Genomic DNA, 19,723 nt, shown 5'->3' on the forward strand with positions numbered 1-19,723 from the left:
TCTCCTGATAATCTAATTTTAGAAATGAAGAAAACTCTTACCTCTCTTGTTTATAGTAGACCCTGCAGGCAGAGATCCAGGAGACTGCCATGGTAAGAACTTACCTTCTGCTGGCTTTCTCTAACTCTGTATCCAAAAATCAGTTTTGGAATGCCAAAAGAACCCCATCTTGGCCATTTCAGGGAGGGATTTCTTTTTGTCACTGAACTCAGGTCTGGGCTGCTCGCCCCTTGAAGCCAATACTTGAGAGGCAAGTATTGGTAAAAAGGAAAGTTTGCCTTATTCAGGAGGCCAGCAACTGGGGGAGAAGGCAGACTCATTTCCAAAGACCAACTCCCCACTGTAGGTCAGTGGGCAAGAGCTTTTAAAGGGGAGTTTCAGGGGTGTATAGGCAGAGGGAAGGGGCTACATGCAGAACAGCACAGTCAGCTCCGACAGTCATCTTGAAATTAGTCATGCAGTAGTCTGATCAGTATCATCTTGATTGTTTTAATTACAGCTAATCTTCAGTCACAGGATCAATTTGTTCCCATTTCCTTGAGGCCAGTTCTCACAATTGAGGCAGCTTATGTCATGGCTTATGTCTGGTCATCATGTAGTTAAATTCTTCCACCTGGTGGGGGTTTCAGTATCTACAAAACAGCTCAAAGGATATGGCTCAGAATATTATCTATAGCCCTTGAAGAGGAACTAAATGTCCTTGACTTTGTTTAATGACTAAGCTATTATTATTTTGTCCTGTTTCATTGCTTTCCTTTGCTTCTGCATTTTCTCATTTGTCTGATTAAATTTATTCTTTGGCTAAAGTTTTTCTGCAGACAAGAGGCAGGCAGAGGACATGGAGTAGGGGGTTATTCTGTCATGGGAAGACCCCATAGGGTCTTGCTCCATTTCACTTTAATTCCCAACTAAGTATTAATAAGTACTTGCAAGCATGCATAAACCCAGCTGGAATCCCCATAGGTAGCCGTCCTCAAGGGAGCTACTTCACCTTTGAGGAAAAATTTCCCATTATCAATTTGGGAGCCTAATTTATTTGTTTTTATTTATTTATTTATTTATTTATTTATTGTAAGAAAAGCATCCTGAGTACAGTCGTTTTTAATTTTTTCCAAGACAGACTTTCTGGATATGTGGGAGCCAAAGTTCTGTTACAGTTCTTTTTTTTTTTTTTTTGTAACATCTTTATTGGAGTATAATTGCTTTACAATGGTGTATTAGTTTCTGCTGTATAACACAGTGAATCAGCTATACATATACATATATCCCCATGTCCCCTCCCCCTTGCGTCTCCCTCCCCCTCTCCCTATCCCACCCCTCTAGGTGGTCACAAAGCACCAAGGTGATCTCCCTGTGCTATGCGGCTGCTATCCACTAGCTATCTATTTTACATTTGGTAGTGTATATACGTCCATGCCACTCTCTCACTTCGTCCCAGGTTACCTTTCCCCCTCCCCGTGTCCGCAAGTCCATTCTCTACATCTGCATCTTTATTCCTGTCCTGCCCCTAGGTTCTTCAGAAACATTTTCTTTTTAGATTCCATATATATGTGTTAGCATACAGTATGTGGTTTTCTCTTTCTGACTTACTTGACTCTGTATGACAGACTCTAGGTCCATCCACCTCACTACAAATAACTCAATTTCATTTCTTTTTATGGCTGAGTAATATGGGGAGCCTAATTTAGATATGAGCTATCATCTGAACAACTATCTGAGGACAGTGTGGTGGATTGAATGTGTGCTGCTTCTGAGTCTAGCTCCCCAAGGAGTTGCCCTTGCATCTATTCATTTTATGTGTCTCTGTTTCTACCTCCAGCAGTCTAAAATTGCTGTAGGTGCTCAGAGCACTGATGACCATTCTTTATCTCGTGTGTCCCTAGAAGAGCAGTATTTACTTAATAGTTATAGTGGGGCTCCCCTGTAAGACCACTGTACATCATGAGGATTAATCTTAAGACAGTTCTGCTAGGTTCTCAATCACCTGAGAACACCTTGTGGCTGGAATGAGCAAATGTGCCTTGTTCTTTGGAGATGAATAATTCAGACTCTCATTTCACTAAAAATATTTTGTTCAGATCAAATGTCAACTTTTTTTTTTTTCAATTTAAGCCAAATTTAACAAAACCAGCCACCCATGCTTTCCTGGGCCTCCTACCCAGATCGCCTTAGGTCTCTGCCTAGGAAATTCAACAGTACCCCCTAAGACTCCAAGTCCTTCATAAAAACAGCTCAAATACAATTTTTATAATCATCATTTAAAAGCAATGAGACCTGGACATCAGGGGTACTCACTGGAACACCTGAGGAGTACTGAGAAGCTGGTGGGGCTCAGTGGATCCATGCTGGTATCAAGTCTTCATTCGGCATAGACTCCAAGTGTCCTCTGGCATTTTTTTTCTTAGACCCTGCCAACTACAACATGCATATGTCAATGAAAAAATAAATTAATAGTCAATCTAGATATAAAGTCGTATTCCTTGCCTCAACACCTTGTCTCCCGATTTATTGGCCTGTCGTGCAGCGAGCAGAATGAGCTTGGACTCCGTAACAAGTTGTCAGGAGACCTTCAAGATGGCGGAGGAGTAAGACGTGGAGATCACCTTCCTCTCCACAAATACATCAGAAATACATCTACATGTGGAACAACTCCTACAGAGCACCTACTGAATGCTCGCAGAAGACCTCAGACCTCCCAAAAGGCAAGAAACTCCCCACGTACCTGGATAGGGCAAAAGAAGAAAGGAAAAACAGAGACAGAAGAATAGGGGTGGTACCTGAACCTCTGGGAGGGAGCTGTGAAGGAGGAAAGGTTTCCACACACTAGGAAGCCCCTTCACTGGCAGAGATGGGGGGTGGCGGTGGGGGGGAGGCTTTGGAGCCACGGAGGAGAGCACAGCAACAGGGGTGCAGAGGGCAAAGTGGAGAGATTCCCACACAGAGGATTGGTGCCGACCAGCACTCACCAGCCCGAGAGGCTCGCCCCCCGGGGCGGGTGGGGGCTGGGAGCTGAGGCTCAGGCTTCGGAGGTCAGATCCCAGTGAGAGGACTGGGGTTGGCTGCATGAACACAGCCTGAAGGCGGCTAGTGCTCCACAGCTAGCCGGGAAGGAGTCCGGGAAAAAGTCTGGAACTGCCTAAGAGGCAAGAGACTTTTTCTTGCTGCTTGGTTTCGTGGTACCTGAGGAGAGGGGATTCAGAGTGCCACCTAAACGAGCTCCAGAGACAGGTGTGAACCACAGCTATCAGCGAGGACACCAGAGACGGGCATGAGACACTAAGGCTGCTGCTGCAGCCACCAAGAAACCTGTGTGCAAGCACAGGTCACTCTCCACACCTCCCCTCCTGGGAGCCCATGCAGCCTGCCACTGCCAGGGTCCTGTGATCCAGGGACAAATTCCCCAGGAGAACACATGGCGCACCTCAGCCTGGTGCAATGTCATGCCAGTCTCTGTCGTCAGAGGCTCGCCCTGCATTCCGTACCCCTCCCTCCCCCCGGCCTGAATGAGCCAGAGCCCACTAATCAGCTGCGACTTTAACCCCATCCTGTATGGGCAGGAATAGATACCCTCAGGACACCTACATGCAGAGGCAGGGCCAATCCAAAGCTGAACCCAAGGAGCTGTGTGGACAAAGAAGAGAAAGGGAAATCTCTCCCAGCAGCCTCAGGAGCAGAGGATTAAATCTCCACAATCAACGTGATGTACCCTGCATCTGTGGAATACCTGAATAGACAACCAATCATCCCAAAATTGAGACGGTGGACTTTGGGAGCAACTGTAGACTTGGGGTTTGCTGTATGCGACTGACTGGTTTCTGCTTTTATGTTTATCTTAGTTTAGTATTTAGAGTTTATTATCATTGGCAGATTTTTTTATTGATTTAGTTGCTCTCTTCCCTTATATAGATAGATAGATAGATGTATATATTTTTTTCCTTTTTCTCTTTTTGTGAGTGTGTATTTGTATGCCTCCTTGGGTGATTTTGTCCGTATAGCTTTGCTTTTGCCATTTGTCCTAGTGTTCTGTCTGTCCACTTTTTTTCTTGTTTTGTTTTTTTTTTAGTATAGTTTTTAGCGCTTGTTATCATTGGTGCATTTGTGTTTTGGTTTGGCTGCTCTCTTTCGTTATTTTTTTTTAATTTTTAATTTATTTTATTTTTAAGAATTTTCTTATTTTTTATTTTAATAACTATTTCTTTTTAATTTTTTTCTTTCTTTCTTTCATTTATTCTTCCTTTTCTTCTGATCCATGTGGCTGACAGTATCTTGGTGCTCTGGCTGGGTGTCAGGCCTGTGCCTCTGAGGTGGGAGAGCCAAGTTCAGGACATTGGTCCACCAGAGACCTCCTGGCTCCACATAATATCAAATGGTGAAAGCTCTCCCAAGATCTCCATCTCAAGGCTAAGACCCAGCTACCCTAAATGACGAGGAAGCTCCAGTGCTGGACACCCCATGCCAAAAAACTAGCAAGACAGGAACACAACCCAACCCATTAGCAGAGAGGCCACCCAAAATCATAATAAGGGCATAGACAACCCAAAACACACCACCAGACTCAACCCTGCCCACCAGAAAGACAAGATCCAGCCTCATCCACCAGAACACAGGCACTAGCCCCCTCTATCAGGAAGCCCACACAACCCACTGTGCCAAACGTAGCCACTGGGGGCAGACAGCAAAAACAATGGGAACTACGAACCTGCAGCCTACAAAAAGTAGACCCCAAACACAGTAAGTTAAGCAAAATGAGAAGACAGAGAAACACACAGCAGATGAAAGAGCAAGGTAAAAACCCACCAGACCAAACAAATGAAGAGGAAATAAGCAGTATACCTGAAAAGAATTCAGAGTAATGATAGTAAAATAATCCAAAATCTTGGAAATAGAATGGAGAAAATACAAGAAATGTTTAACAAGGACCTAGAGGAACTAAAGAGCAAACAACAAATGATGAACAGCAAAATAAATGAAATTAAAAATTCTTTAGAGGGAATCTAGCAGAATAACTGAGCCAGAAGAACGGATAAGTGACCTGGAAAATAAAATAGTGGAAATAGCTACTGTAGAGCAGAATAAAGAAAAAAGAATGAAAACAATTGAGGATAGCCTTGGAGACCTCTGGGACAACATTAAACGCACCAACATTCGAATTATAGGGGTCCCAGAAGAAGAAGAGAAAAAGAAAGGGACTGAGAAAGTATTTGAAAAGATTATAGTTGAAAACTTCCCTAATATGGGAAAGGAAATAGTCCATCAAGTCCAGGAAGCACAGAGAATCCCATACAGGATAAATCCAAGGAGAAACATGCCAAGACACATATTAATCAAACTATCCACAATTAAATACAAAGGAAAAGTATTAAAAGCAAGGGGAAAATGACAAATAACATACAAGGTAATTCCCATAAGGTTAACAACTGATCTTTCAGCAGAACCTCTGCAAGCCAGAAGGGAGTGGCAGGACATATTTAAAGTGATGAAAAGGAAAAGCCTACAACCAAGATTACTCTACCCAGCAAAGATCTCATTCAGATTAGATTGAGAAATTAACACTGTTACAGACAAGCAAAAGCTAAGAATTCAGCACCAAAAAACCAGCTTTACAACACATGCTAAAGGAACTTCTCTAGGCAAGAAATACAAAAGAAGGAAAAGACCTACAATAACAAACCCAAAACAATTAAGAAAATGGTAATAGGAACATACATATTGATAATTACCTTAAATGTAAATGGATTAAATGCTCCAACCAAAAGACATAGACTGGCTGAATGGATACAAAAGCAAGACGCATATATATGCTGTCTACAAGACACCCACTTCAGACCTAGGGACACATACAGACTGAAAGTGAGGGGATGGAAAAAGATATTCCATGTAAATGGAAATCAAAAGAAAGCTGGAGTAGCACTTCTCATATTAGACTAAATAGACTTTAAAATAAAGACTAATACAAGAGACAAAGAAGGACACTATATAATGATCAAGGGATCGATTCAAGAAGAAGATATAACAATTGTAAATATTTATGCACCCAAAATAGGAGCACCTCAATATATAAGGCAAATGCTAACAGCCATAAAAGGGGAAATCGACAGTAACACAATCATAGTAGGGGACTTTAACACCCCACTTTCACCAATGGACAGATCATCCAAAATGAAAATAAATAAGCAAACACAAGCTTTAAATGATACATTAAACAAGATGGACTTAATTGATATTTATAGGACATTCCATCCAAAAACAACAGAATACACTTTCTTCTCAGGGCTCATGGAACATTCTCCAGGATAGATCATATCCTGGGTCACAAATCAAGCCCTGGTAAATTTAAGAAAATTGGAATCATATCAAGTATCTTCCAACCACAACGCTATGAGACTAGATATTAATTACATTAAAAAATCTGTAAAAAAATACAGACACATAGAGGCTAAACAATGCACTACTTAATAACCAAGAGATCACTGAAGAAATAAAAAAATACCTAGAAACAAATGACAATGAATACACGACAACCCAAAATCTATGGTATGCAGCAAAAGCCGTTCTAAGTGGGAAGTTTATAGCAATACAATCCTACCTCAAGAAACAAGAAACATCTCAAATAAAGAACATAACCTTACACCTAAAGCAATTAGGGAAAGAAGAACAACAACAACAAAAAAAACCCCAAAGTTAGCAGAAGGAAAGAAATCATAAAGATCAGATCAGAAATAAATGAAGGGCACAATAACAAAGATCAATAAAACTAAAAGCTGCTTCTTTGAGAAGATAAAGAAAATTGATTAATCATTAGCTAGCCTCATCAAGAAAAAAAAGGGAGAAGACTCAAATCAATAGAATTAGAAATGAAAAAGGAGGAGTAACAACTGACACTGCAGAAATACAAAAGATCATAAGAGATTACTACAAGCAACTCTATGCCAATAAATTGGACAACCTCGAAGAAATGGACAAATTCTTAGAAAAGCACAACCTTCAGAGACTGAACCAGGAAGAAATAGAAAATATAAACAAATCAATCACAAGCACTGAAATTGAGACTGTGATTAAAAGTCTTCCAATGAACAAAACCCAGGAACAGATAGTTTCCCAGGTGAATTCTATCAAACATTTAGAGAAGAGCTAACACTTATCCTTCTCAAACTCTTCCAAAGTATAGCAGAGGGAGGAACACTCCCAAAGTCATTCTAGAGGCCACCATCACCCTCATACCAAAACCAGACAAAGATGTCACAAAGAAAGAAAACTACAGACCAATATCACTGATGAACATAGATGCAAAAGTCCTCAACAAAATACTAGCAAACAGAATCCAACAGCATGGTTAAACGATCATACACCATGATCAAGTGGTGTGTATCCCAGGAATGCAAGGATTTTTCAATATATGCAAGTCAGTCAATGTGATACACCATATTAACAAATTGAAGGATAAAAACCATATGATCATCTCAAGAGATGCAGAAAAAGCTTTTGACAAAATTCAATACCCATTATGATAAAAACCCTGCAGAAAGTAGGCATAGAGGGAACTTTCCTCAACATAATAAATGCCATATATGACAAGGTCATATATGACAAACCCACAGCCAACATCGTTCTCGATGGTGAAAAACTGAAAGCATTTCCACTAAGATCAGGAGCAATACAAGGTTGCACACTCTCACCACTATTATTCAACATAGTTTTGGAAATTTTAGCCCCAGCAATCAGAGAAGAAAAAGAAATAAAAGGAATCTAAATTGGAAAAGAAGAAGTAAAGCTGTCACTGTTTGCAGATGACATGATACTATACACAGAGAATCTTAAAGATGCTCCCAGAAAATTACTAAAGCTAATCAATGAATTTGGTAAAGTAGCAGAATCCAAAATTAATGCACAGAAATCTCTTGCATTCCTATACACTAATGATGAAAAATCTGAAAGAGAAATTAAGGAAAGACTCCCATTTACCACTGCAACAAAAAGAATAAAATACCTAGGAGTAAACTTACCTATGGAGACAAAAGACCTGTATGCAGAAAATTATAAGACACTGATGAAAGAAATTAAGGATGATTCAAACAAATGGAGAGATATACCATGCTCTTGGTTTGGAAGAATTAACACTGTGAAAATGACTATACTACCCAAAGCAATCTACAGATTCAATGCAATCCCTATCAAACTACCAATGGCATTTTTCACAGAACCAGAACAAAAAGCTTTACAATTTTTTGTAAAGCCAAAGCAATGTTTAGAAAGAGAAATGGAGCTCTAGGAATCAGGCTCCTGGACTTCAGATTATACTACAAAGCTACAGTAATCAAGACAGTATGGTACGGGCACAAAAACAGAAATATAGATCTGTGGAATAGGATAGAAAGCCCAAAGATAAACCCACGCACATATGGTCAACTTAATTTTGATAAAGGAGGCAGGAATATACAATGGAGAAAAGACAGCCTCTTCAAAAGGTGGTGCTGGGAAAACTGGACAGCTACATGTAGAAGAATGAAATTATAACACTCCCTTACACCATACACAAAAATAAACTCAAAGTGGATTAAAGACTTAAATGTAAGGCCAGACACTATCAAACTCTTAGAGGAAAACATAGGCAGAACACTCTATGACATAAATTACAGCAAGATCCTTTTGCCCCACCTCCTAGAGGAATGGAAATAAAAGCAAAAATAAACAAATGTGACCTAATGAAACTTAAAAGGTTTTGCACAGCAAAGGAAACCATAAATAAGAGGAAAAGATAACCTCAGAATCGGAGAAAATATTTGCAAATGAAGCAACTGACCAAGGATTAATCTCTAAAATATACAAGCAGATCATGGAGCTCAATATCAAACAAACAAAAAATCCAATCCAAAAATGAGCAGAAGATCTAAATCGACATTTCTCCAAAGAAGATATACAGATTGCCAACAAACACATGAAAGGATGCTCAACGTCACTAATCATTAGAGAAATGCAAATCAAAAGTACAATGATGTATCATCTCACACCATTGAGAATGGCCATGATCAGAAAATCTACAAACAATAAATGCTGGAGAGGGTGTGGTGAAAAGGGAACCCTCATGCACTGTTGGTGGGAATACAAATTGAAACAGCCACTATGGAGAACAGTATAGATGTTCCTTAAAAAAATAAAAATAGAACTATAATATGACCCAGCAATCCCACTACTGGGCATATACCCTGAAGAAACTACACTTCAAAAAGGGTCATGTACCACAATGTTCATTGCAGCTCTATTTACAATAGCCAGGACATGTAAGCAACCTAAGTGTCCATCGACAGATGAATGGATAAAGAAGATGTGGCACATATATACCGTGAAATATTACTCGGCCATAAAGGGAAACGAAATTGAGTTATTTGTAGTGAGGTGGATGGACATAGAGTCTGTCATACAGAGTGAAGTAAGTCAGAAAGAGAAAATCAAATACTGTATACTAACACATATATATATGGGATCTAAAAAAAAAAATGGTTTTGAGGAACCTAGGGGCAGAACAGGAATAAAGACACAGACATTGAGAATGGAGTTGAGGACATGGGGAGGCGGGAGGCTAAGCTGGGACGAAGTGAGAGAGTGGTATGGACATATATACACTATGAAATATAAAATTGATAGCTAGTGGGAAGCAGCCACATAGCACAGGGAGATCAGCTCGGTGCTTTGTGACCACCTAGAGGGGTGGGATAGGGAGGGTGGGAAGGAGGGAGACGCAAGAGGGAGGAGATATGGGGATATATGTATATATATAACTGATTCACTTTGTTATACAGCAGAAACTAACACACCATTGTAAAGCAATTATACTCCAATAAAGATGTTAAAAAAATTCGTCAATCTAGAAATAAATGGACAATTTTATTTGAGCTATCCTGAAGATTATTACCTGGAGACAGTCTTTCAGAAAGCTCTGAGGGCTGTTCCATCGGTTAGAGGTCAAAGCCAGTTTTATAAGTTTCTGAGACAAAGGGTTATAAGTCAAATGACAGATTACACAATCCAGATCTGTGCTTACAAAGCTAATAGTGGGTCATCATAACCCATTAAAGGATTAAGGAGAAAGGGGTTCTCCTGAGGAGGTCTGGTTAATGCAGATGCACAGTACACTCTAAAGGGGAGGGAAGAGGCCCAAGCAGGCAGATGAAAATTTTGTTTAAATTTTTTTTGTCTTACTCTCAGATATAAATTTTATTTCATCAAGATCATAGTTAAGTTTGAACCATACAGTGTTGGGGAAGAAGAATTTTCCTCTACCGTTGTAGGTTCTTCTGGTTGTTCTAATAATTAAATTGACATGAGACAGATTAACAGGGGAAAATCACACTAAAGTTTAATAGCTTGTATACATGGGCAAGTCCCAGGAAAACTGAGTAAGTCGCCAAAATGACCAAAGCCCTCACCTTAAATACCAGAAGGAACTGCAAGTGGGAAGGCCTTGAAGCAGAATGAACTTGGTATGTTTGAGAAATAGAAAGACCAGTGTGGTTGGAATGTGTGAATGAGATGAGGGTAGACAGATGATTGAAGGCAAGATCACCCAGGTCCTTATAGGCCATTTAAAGAAGTTTGGATACTATCTTAAAAGGCATGGGTACAATTGAAGGGATTCAACAAGGTCAGATTAGAGCTTTTAAGAGGTTACTTGGGCTGCTGTTTGGAGAATGCACTGTAAGGGTACAAAGAAGAATGCCTCTGTCATCCAGGCAGGAGGTGATGGGGGCTTGAGGCAGTGCAGGTGGACAGATTAGATGTGCAAAATCTTCCAGAGTGAAAAAGAATCTTAATGGATAGGATATGGGTATGAGTAGAAAGCAGATGGTATGAGGATTGTCAGTGTTATCAAAGGCTTAAAACAAGAGACCCTATAGAAATTACACACTGAGGTTTATCCCTATATTCCTAAAGCTGGTGAGCAATCTCCATGATTCTTGGTAACTTGGCAGAGTTTCTGAAAATTATGGACTTGTGTGACTTTTTCTTCCATTTAAGAAGATTTAGGTTACTGCAAAGGCTACTAGACACGATCAGTTCAACCTAGTAGATATGGAACGAAAATGTATGAAAAATGTGTACTGCTATTTAAAGAACCACTTGACTAGTATCTTGCCCTGGGGGTGCCATAAAAAGATGTCAGTTCAGCTTGGTGCTGCTCAGGTTGGGTTCTTAGGAAGGAGATGCTGAGGCAGAGTTTGGGGAGCTAGATATTTATCAGGGATCCATACCTGTGAAAGGAAGAAGGGAGAAGCAAGATTGGGCAAATAAAAAAGTCAGTTTCAATGCAGGTCCAACAAAGTGTGGGTCGACCCCGAAGGGAACTCTGGAGCAAATATTGCCCATCAGAGTGACCTGCATTAAGCCCAAACTGCTGGGTCTTTACATCCTTGCCTCACTCTGTCATTGGGTATAGGCTACCCCAGGAATGGTGTGCCTTTGGGCGAGGCTGTTCTCTGCAGCTGAGTCCAACCCTGAAGCTGGTGACAGGTAAACATCAAATGCTTTCTAGAAGTGGATGGCACATCCCCATATCCACCACAAGTACTGCATTGCTGAAGAGAAGTAGTAAGTAATTTGGCTAGCTGATGTATTCTTTAATTTACGTATTTGTTTCCTCTCGAGATCTCAAGATAAAACATACACAATTTTTTAATCACAAAATATTTACCAGTCACTGGGACAATCCAAGAGAGGGTAACTAAGAGATAAGAGATTGGTTGGAGAAACCAAGATCAGAAAAAGCACAAAGAGAAAAAACTAATGGAAGGAGGCTTCTAGGAGCAAAGAGAAACAAATTTTAATAAAATACATGGAGTTATGGCATCCGATCCTGGACCTTATTTCAAAAATCACTACAATGAACATATCTTTAAAACAGTTTTTTAAATTACATTGTAAAATGTTATTAGCTCTATTTTGTTCCCTTGACAGATATGGAAAACATGGATAAAAGAGACCGACCATTCATGACAGTTCAGAAAAATGATACCTCAGGTATTTTTTCTACTTCTAAGCCCGTTGTATGATTTATGGTGGATTATTGGTGATATAAAATTGGAATGTTGATTTTCAAAAGTTTAATAATGGAAGGTTCATTTTTTGGTCACATTGAAGATTTCTCCAGTTCCCTTACAATAGTCAGGCCAACCATTCTTTCCTGTGCTTGTCCTTAAATCATTTGGAAGCTTCTTGCAGTCGCGTGATCCATGATATACTTAATAAATCTTAATTGCCTTACATCGCACAGGTGAATTTTTCACATCATTGAGGCAATGATGCTTGAATTACCCAAATTTTTTTTTTTTTTTTTTTTTTTTTTTTTTTTTTTTTTGCAGTATGTGGGCCTCTCATTGTTGTGGCCTCTCCCGTTGCGAAGCACAGGCTCCGGACGCACAGGCTCAGCAGCCATGGCTCACGGGCCCAGCCGCTCCGCGGCATGTGGGATCCTCCCAGACCGGGGCACGAACCCGTGTCCCCTGCATCGGCAGGCGGACTCTCAACCACTGCGCCACCAGGGAAGCCCCACCCAAATTTTTATACTTCACACTACTTGGGCTTAGAGTGTCCTCTACCTATGTTTTACTTTATCAAAATAGTTAGTATCAAACTAAACTAGGATATTTTATATGCTTGGATGGAGAATGGCTGCCCAAACGTTTTGTATCATTTTAATTTTACCTGGCCTATTAAATTTTTTAGGTTTCAGTTTCAACCTTTTTTCGTATTTAATTGAAATCAATTTTTCTAAGTTAAAAATGCAGCTATGACTTTAAAAATTCTATTTACTTAATTTGATTCATAAGAATGTGATACTTAAATATTCACAGTTGATGACTAATACATTTTAAATAAAAAGAATGGTCACACTTTGTAACTTGACAATATAATTTTCTAAGATTCTCAATGTACTAACTTAAATGGAAGTATTCCTTTTATGCCCTTTTAGAAGTAATTTTATGCAAGGAATATAGTGGTAATATTTTTTAAATTTCCAGAAACTGAGGTTCAAATATACTACGAATATTGCAATATATTACTTCTCATATTTGCTTTAAAATCTTTAAAAATAAGACCTGCAGTCAACATGTTGCCATAACTCTATTTTGACTTCCAATAACATAATACTATTTCTTTGTCATTTTCTGTTTTTGATGAAAAACAGGTAATCTGGTATTTCGTATGAAAAATGAAATGAGAAGCACCAAGTATAAACCAGTAGACTATCAACAGTTGCATGCATTAACCGAAGCAAAAAAATTAGCTTCTGCCTCTACGGAGCTAAAGGTTAGAAGTTGTGTGTGTGTGTGTGTGTGTGTGTTTTCTAGTTTTGGAAAATTGAATTGCTAGAAAGTAAAATGGTAGTTACAATGAAATGTGAAAATAAATAACATTCTAAATAGTTTTTAGAATCTTCCAACTATTGATAATAGTGAATAGCAACATTTTTTTTTCCTATTTCTTTATTTTTTTGGCTGTGTTGGGTCTTCGTTGCTGCATGTGCACTTTATTTGTGGCAAGCGGGGGCTACTCTTCGTTGCGGTGCACGGGCTTCTCATTGCGGTGGCTTCTCTTGTTATGGAACACAGGCTCTAGGCGCATGGGCTTCAGTAGTTGCAGCCCACAGGCTCAGTAGTTGTGGCTTGAGGGCTCAGTAGTTATGACTTGTGGGCTCTAGAGCGCAGGCTCAGTAGTTGTGGTGCACGGGCTTAGTTGCTCCACGGCATGTGGGATCTTCCTGAACCAGGGCACAAACCCGTGTCCCCCTGCACTGGCAGGCAGATTCTTAACCACTGTGCCACCAGGGAAGCCCTGTGAATAGCAACATTTATTGAATGCTCTCAGACACTGTGCTATGTAGTCTACATGCATTACTCATTTAATGTTCTTAACAACCCCATGAGGCCTGAATTCAACTTTATTTTTAGAAAGATAGCTATCTCATTAATTTTCAACAATTTCTAACATAATCTAAAAGAAATAAAAATTGCTAGTATGTGCTAGTGATGGATTATCATCTAATTTAAAGCTCCTTCTGCAACACCATACGAAGTATGCCCCCAGGTGCCTCTCTTTTCTCGAATTCCCTTTTTGCCCTGATCTAAGCAGAGGTGAGCCTCGACTAGATTTGAAAGAGGTTTATGTGCAAGTGATTGTGCACAGTATTTTAGGACCACGGATGGGTTTAGGATTATTCAGGCAGTATGTTTCCCTCTTATGCAAATAATAGAGTACATTATAAACAGCATTTTTATTGCTTGGTTAAATTTAAAAATCTGGTTTAGCAAAGCAACATATTAAGCAATTTACAAGCTTTCATGTGTATTTAATATTTTTGTGTTATATTAGTTTTACATAGCTTTTTATTGTTAATATCTTTTTAAAAAGGCAACTCTCATGATTTCAAGGCACATTTGATACCCTATTCTGGGGAAATTACCATATATTCATGAGCTATGTCCCCTCAAACTAAGGAGACCACTTAAAAAGTAGGGCATTATTTGTTTGTTTCAGATATAGCTTTAAAATAATTTAATGTTATTCAAAGAAATTTTATGGCAAAATCACTTACATAACTATCATCCTAATAAAACTATTTTCATATTTCTGACTTCTGTGCTGATCTGTTGTATATATACCATCTATACACATATGTATTGATACATATAATAATTTATGTGCCTTGAATATATAATGGTGAACAACATATAACACCTACCCTCATGGGGTGTACTATTTGCAGGAGAGAGGGAGGAGAGAGGCCAGTGTTTATCAAATAAGCCCTGAAATAAAATTATTTTAAGTATAAACTCCAATAAAAAAGGCTGTCTGGTGTATAATAACAGGACTTGATCCTAACTGGGTGGGAAGGCTTTTCTAAGGAAGTGACATTGTAATTGGAAGCTCAAGGACAATAAGAATTAGCCAAACAAAAACAGGAGTGATGAGTACTTCAAATAGAAAAAGATGCATACCTTATCACATTCCAATTTTTGGATATTTAGGTTGTATCCAAGTTTGTGATATTGGAAATCATGTTTCCGTAAATATCTTCATGCATAGACACTTTATGTGGATAAATTCCCGTGATTGGGATGTCTGGACCAAAAAGCATGAATGTTTTTTAGTTCTCTCCCAAAGTACTGTTGTAGTAAAGTTGCCACTACAAACATTTTGTCTACACCCTTTTCAGTATTGGAATGTGTACAGTTGACTCTTGAGCAATGCGAGGGTTAGGGGTGCTGACCATCTATTGGAAGAAAATCTGTGTATAATTTATAGTTAGCCCTCCTAGTCAGCCCTCTGAATCCAAGGTTGCCCTATATCTATGGCTCTACATCCTCAGATTTAACCAGCGGATTGTGTGATACTGTAGTATTTAGTGAAAAAAATGCACGTATAAGTGGACCCATGCAGTTCAAACCTGTGTTGTTCAAGGTTGACTGTACATATATGTTCATATATATATTCCAAATATTATCTATATATCTGTTCATCCATCTGTCTGTCCATCTGTCCCTCCATCTATTCCTCTATCCAGATGCACATTTTGGATGAATGGGGAATCGTTGAATGTTAAAATCAATATTTGGTCAAAGTGAATTTCTCTTTGATGATAGGATTTCTATCAAAGAATAAACATATTTAAAATTTTAAATTATTAATGTGGTTTTTTGAGTTTGACATTAAGTTCAGGGACAATAATTTCTTAGCACTGTCAGCTATCTATATTGCTTCTCTGGTCACTGTGTTATACATTTATGAGGTTAAATGGATGATCACTCTCAACTGACATTTTAAATAACATCAATAACCTTTTTGTTCACAGAATACCATTCATGAAGAAGCTTTTTAGTTATATATTTTCTAGAAATAACTTGGTACCTGGGATTCATAGCTTGGCAAATCTCAAAAAATCTCTTGCCATCAACTACTGAAAATGGTTCACAGTCTGTAGCAATCATTTTGACAAGCTTTTTGCTTCCATTTTTAGTCTCCATAGATTCATAATAATAAATAATTGTCCTTTTAAAGCATTTTTGTAATATCCGTTGTTTTGAATTTGGTCAGTGAGAACAAAATGTGTCCTGGATACCTCATCATTTTCAAATAGTCTTCTTTCCTTTATACAATCTTCATTTTTTATTGGATCTAGTTTGAGGAAGATTTATTGGGAATGTCATTTTCATGATTTTTGGACTCTTCCCATCTCATTTAATTTAGAGATATCAACTTGACATTTTGCTTTTAATTTATTCTTGTAAGATGTGAACAATTCCCAAATAGGGCTTTTTCTTGAAAGACACATGGCTTAAATGGAATCAGATAACTGAAAATTAAATACAATTCTTAAAATTTATTTTGTTTTATGTTATGAATGCTAATATATCAAACAGCCTACACCAACTGGAATTATGATAAAATTGTCTCTGTTATCCTTTCTTATATTATTGTTTAACATTTTATGAAATATGTGTTGACTGAAGAATAATATTTTATTCTTTTTTTTTTTTTTTTTTTTGCGGTACGCAGGCCTCTCACTGTTGTGGCCTCTCCCGTTGTGGAGCACAGGCTCCGGATGTGCAGGCTCAGCGGCCATGTGCAGGCTCAGCGGCCATGGCTCACGGGCCCAGCCGCTCTGCGGCATGTGGGATCTTCCCAGACCGGGGCACGAACCCGTGTCCCCTGCATTGGCAGGCGGACTCTCAACCACTGCGCCACCAGGGAAGCCCAATATTTTATTCTTAATGTTACATAGTTAACACATTCTCTCTTAGTATTTGTATTATCAGTCAATTCCCAATTTTTTTTACTAATTAAATATGCTCATTTTTTTGCACATGAAATTAACAGCTTTAACAATCATTATTACTATGGCACTTTACTGTGGCAATACTAAATGTAAACAAACTCAAGCTGAATGATAGAATGTTAACATTTAAAGCACATAAGAAGGACTTCCCTTGTTGTGCGGTGGTTAAGAACCTGCCTGCCAATGCAGGGGAGACGGGTTCGATCCCTGGTCTGGGAAGATCCCACATACCACGGAGCAAATAAGCCCATGCGCCACAGCTACTGAGCCCGTGTGCCACAACTACTGAAGCCCACGCGCCTAGAGCCTGTGCTCCACAACTAGAGAAGCCACTGCAATGAGACGCCCGTGCACTGCGACGAAGAGTAGCCTCCGCTTGCTGCAACTAGAGAAAGCCCGCGTGCAGCAACGAAGACACAACGCGGCCAAAAATAAATAAATTAATTATTTTTTTAAAAAGCACGAAAGAAGATCTTTGCTTCAAGTAACATCTAGAATGCTTAGCTATATTTGAAAAGAAATTAACAGTAAGTATTTTTAATTAACAATAAATTAGGAAGTCTTGCCTGATTCGTTTTGCTGGTATTGTTATACTGATTAGATGTGATAGTGACCTATATAATTGCTGTGTTATTGATCATGCACAAATTCTGGGATGCCAGATGAGACACTGATGTGCACATTGAATAATCTAGTCTTTCAAAGGCTGAGACTGAACCTGAGGCCAAATAGTAGACGTGGGCTGAAAATTGAGACCAATTTTTGGTACATTACATATTAACTGTTCATTCCCAGTTTAAGTACAAAAGAGATCTTTACAATTATTTTTATTTGAATTTCTTTGCTTAGCAAGAATGAATATTTCTTGTCCAACCCAAGTAATCCATCTACTAATTCTTTTTCTAAAACACTATATTATGGAAAATTGCAAGAATATGCAAAATTAGAGTGAATGGTATCATTAGTCTCCACGTAACATTATCCAGCTTCAGCTATGAACAACTCTTGGCCGTTATTTCCTCTGTACTCGCAGCTACGACTTCCCTCTGCACCAGATTATTTTGAAATCTCAAACATCATAATATTCACCATAAATATTTCAGCATGTATCTCTAAAAGATTAGGGCTATAAAACCCCAAACCCTACAATACCATTACTATTAAAATGTTCGTGATTTCTTAATAATTTCAAATAATCAGTGTTAAATTTCCCTGATTGTCTCCAAATTTTTTTCTTAAAAGTTTATTCAAATTAGTATCTAAATAATATCCATATATTACAATTGATTTTTATTTTTTTAGGTTTCCTCCTCCATCCTCGTGTCCTTTTTTTAATATAAATTTATTTCATTTTTTTTAATGTATTTTTGGCCACATTGGGTCTTCGTTGCTGTGCGCAGACTTTCTCTAGTTGTGGTGAGCAGGGGCTACTCTTTGTTGCAGTGCACGGTCTTCTCATTGAAGTGGCTTCTCTTGTTGCAGAGCACGGGCTCTAGGCGCACGGGCTTCAGTAGTTGTGGTTCACGGGCTCTAGAGCGCAGGCTCAGTAGTTATGGTGCAGGGACTTTGTTGCTCCGCACCATGTGGGATCTTCCTGGACCAGGACTCGAACCCATGTCCCCTGTATTGGCAGGTGGATTCTTAACCACTGTGCCACCAGGGAAGCCCCATCCTCTTGTATTTTTATAATTTATTTTTTGAAGAAAATGTAGTGTTTATCCTTTATATTTTCTTACAGTCTGGATTTTGCTGATTACATCCTGGTGGTGTCATTAAACATATTTTCCTATCTCTTGTATTTCCAGTAATTGGTAGTTATATCTGGAGACTTGATCAGATTCAAGTTCAATTTATTTTGGTAAGAACACTTATTGACAGAATCTCTGTGCTTGTCTTTTTCTATTATAAGTAGTGCTGCAGTAAATAGCTTTGTTCACCTATCTTTTTATACTTTGGCCAATACAGTTTTCAGATAGATTTCTATAGGTAAGATTGCTAGGTCAAAGGATAAATCCATATGAAACTCCAAATTCCCTTCTACGCGGGGTTGCATCATTTTGTATTCCCACTAGCAACGTAAGAGAGAGAACATGTTTTCCCATAGCCTCACACAGTGTTTTGTTAAATATTTGAGTTTTTGCCAACCAGATAGATGAGGAATTGCATCTTAGTATAGTTTAAAAAATTTTTTTATTTCTTCAGTTCTGTATTGAGTTATAACTCACATATAGTGAAGTACACAAATCTAAAGTGCACACATCAATGAATTTTGATGTAGGTACATGTAACCAACACTTAAATTGTCCACTAATTACTGTTGTTTATATCTAAAGATGGATCATCTGGCCCAAAGGGCTTTCACGGTATTTCAGGGTACCTATTTAGGGTTTTATTATCTTGGCTCATCACAATAAACTACTTCCGAATGTATTACTTTTGTAATTTTTAACTCATCAGCATTCTGCATAAATCATCATCCACCTAAAATATTGCTTTCAAATGGCTTATTGCTCAGCAAAATGAATTGGAATCACCTAGAAATTACTCTATTAAAAAGATACAATTTTAGGGGCTTCCCTGGTGGTGCAGTGGTTGAGAGTCTGCCTGGCGATGCAGGGGACACGGGTTCGTGCCCCGGTCCAGGAAGATCCCACATGCCGCGGAGCGGCTGGGACCGTGAGCCATGGCCGCTGAGCCTGCGCGTCCAGAGCCTGTGCTCCACAACGGGAGAGGCCACAACAGTGAAAGGCCCGCATACCACAAAAAAAAAAAAAAAAAAAAAAAAAAGATACAATTTTAAATCTTCTTGTTTGTTTAAAAACTTTATTTTTTAAAAAAAATTTTGGCCAAAGATAGAAGTAGAGTCAATGAGTGAATTTACAAAAAAGTCAGAAT

The 19,723-nt window shown here is 38.7% G+C and overlaps 1 protein-coding gene across 2 annotated transcripts in view; it reads left to right on the forward strand.

Annotated features, from left to right (window-relative positions):
* The window catches only part of CCDC148 (coiled-coil domain containing 148), a gene marked incomplete at its 3' end in the record, with an annotated part of 286,502 nt that overhangs the window by 90,585 nt on the left and 176,194 nt on the right, over positions 1-19,723 (forward strand). Inside the window, exons 2-3 of one of the 2 annotated variants that reach the window (XM_081242592.1) lie at positions 11,950-12,012; positions 13,181-13,302. In XM_081242592.1, the coding sequence (XP_081098718.1) occupies positions 11,950-12,012; positions 13,181-13,302 (185 nt within the window). The remainder of the gene's footprint in view (positions 1-11,949; positions 12,013-13,180; positions 13,303-19,723) is intronic. The other variant, XM_081242591.1, reaches the window with a different exon arrangement.

The sequence above is a fragment of the Mesoplodon bidens genome (assembly GCF_964165515.1).
Source record: "Mesoplodon bidens genome assembly, chromosome: 8".
In the NCBI taxonomy this organism is placed as follows: domain Eukaryota; kingdom Metazoa; phylum Chordata; class Mammalia; order Artiodactyla; family Ziphiidae; genus Mesoplodon; species Mesoplodon bidens.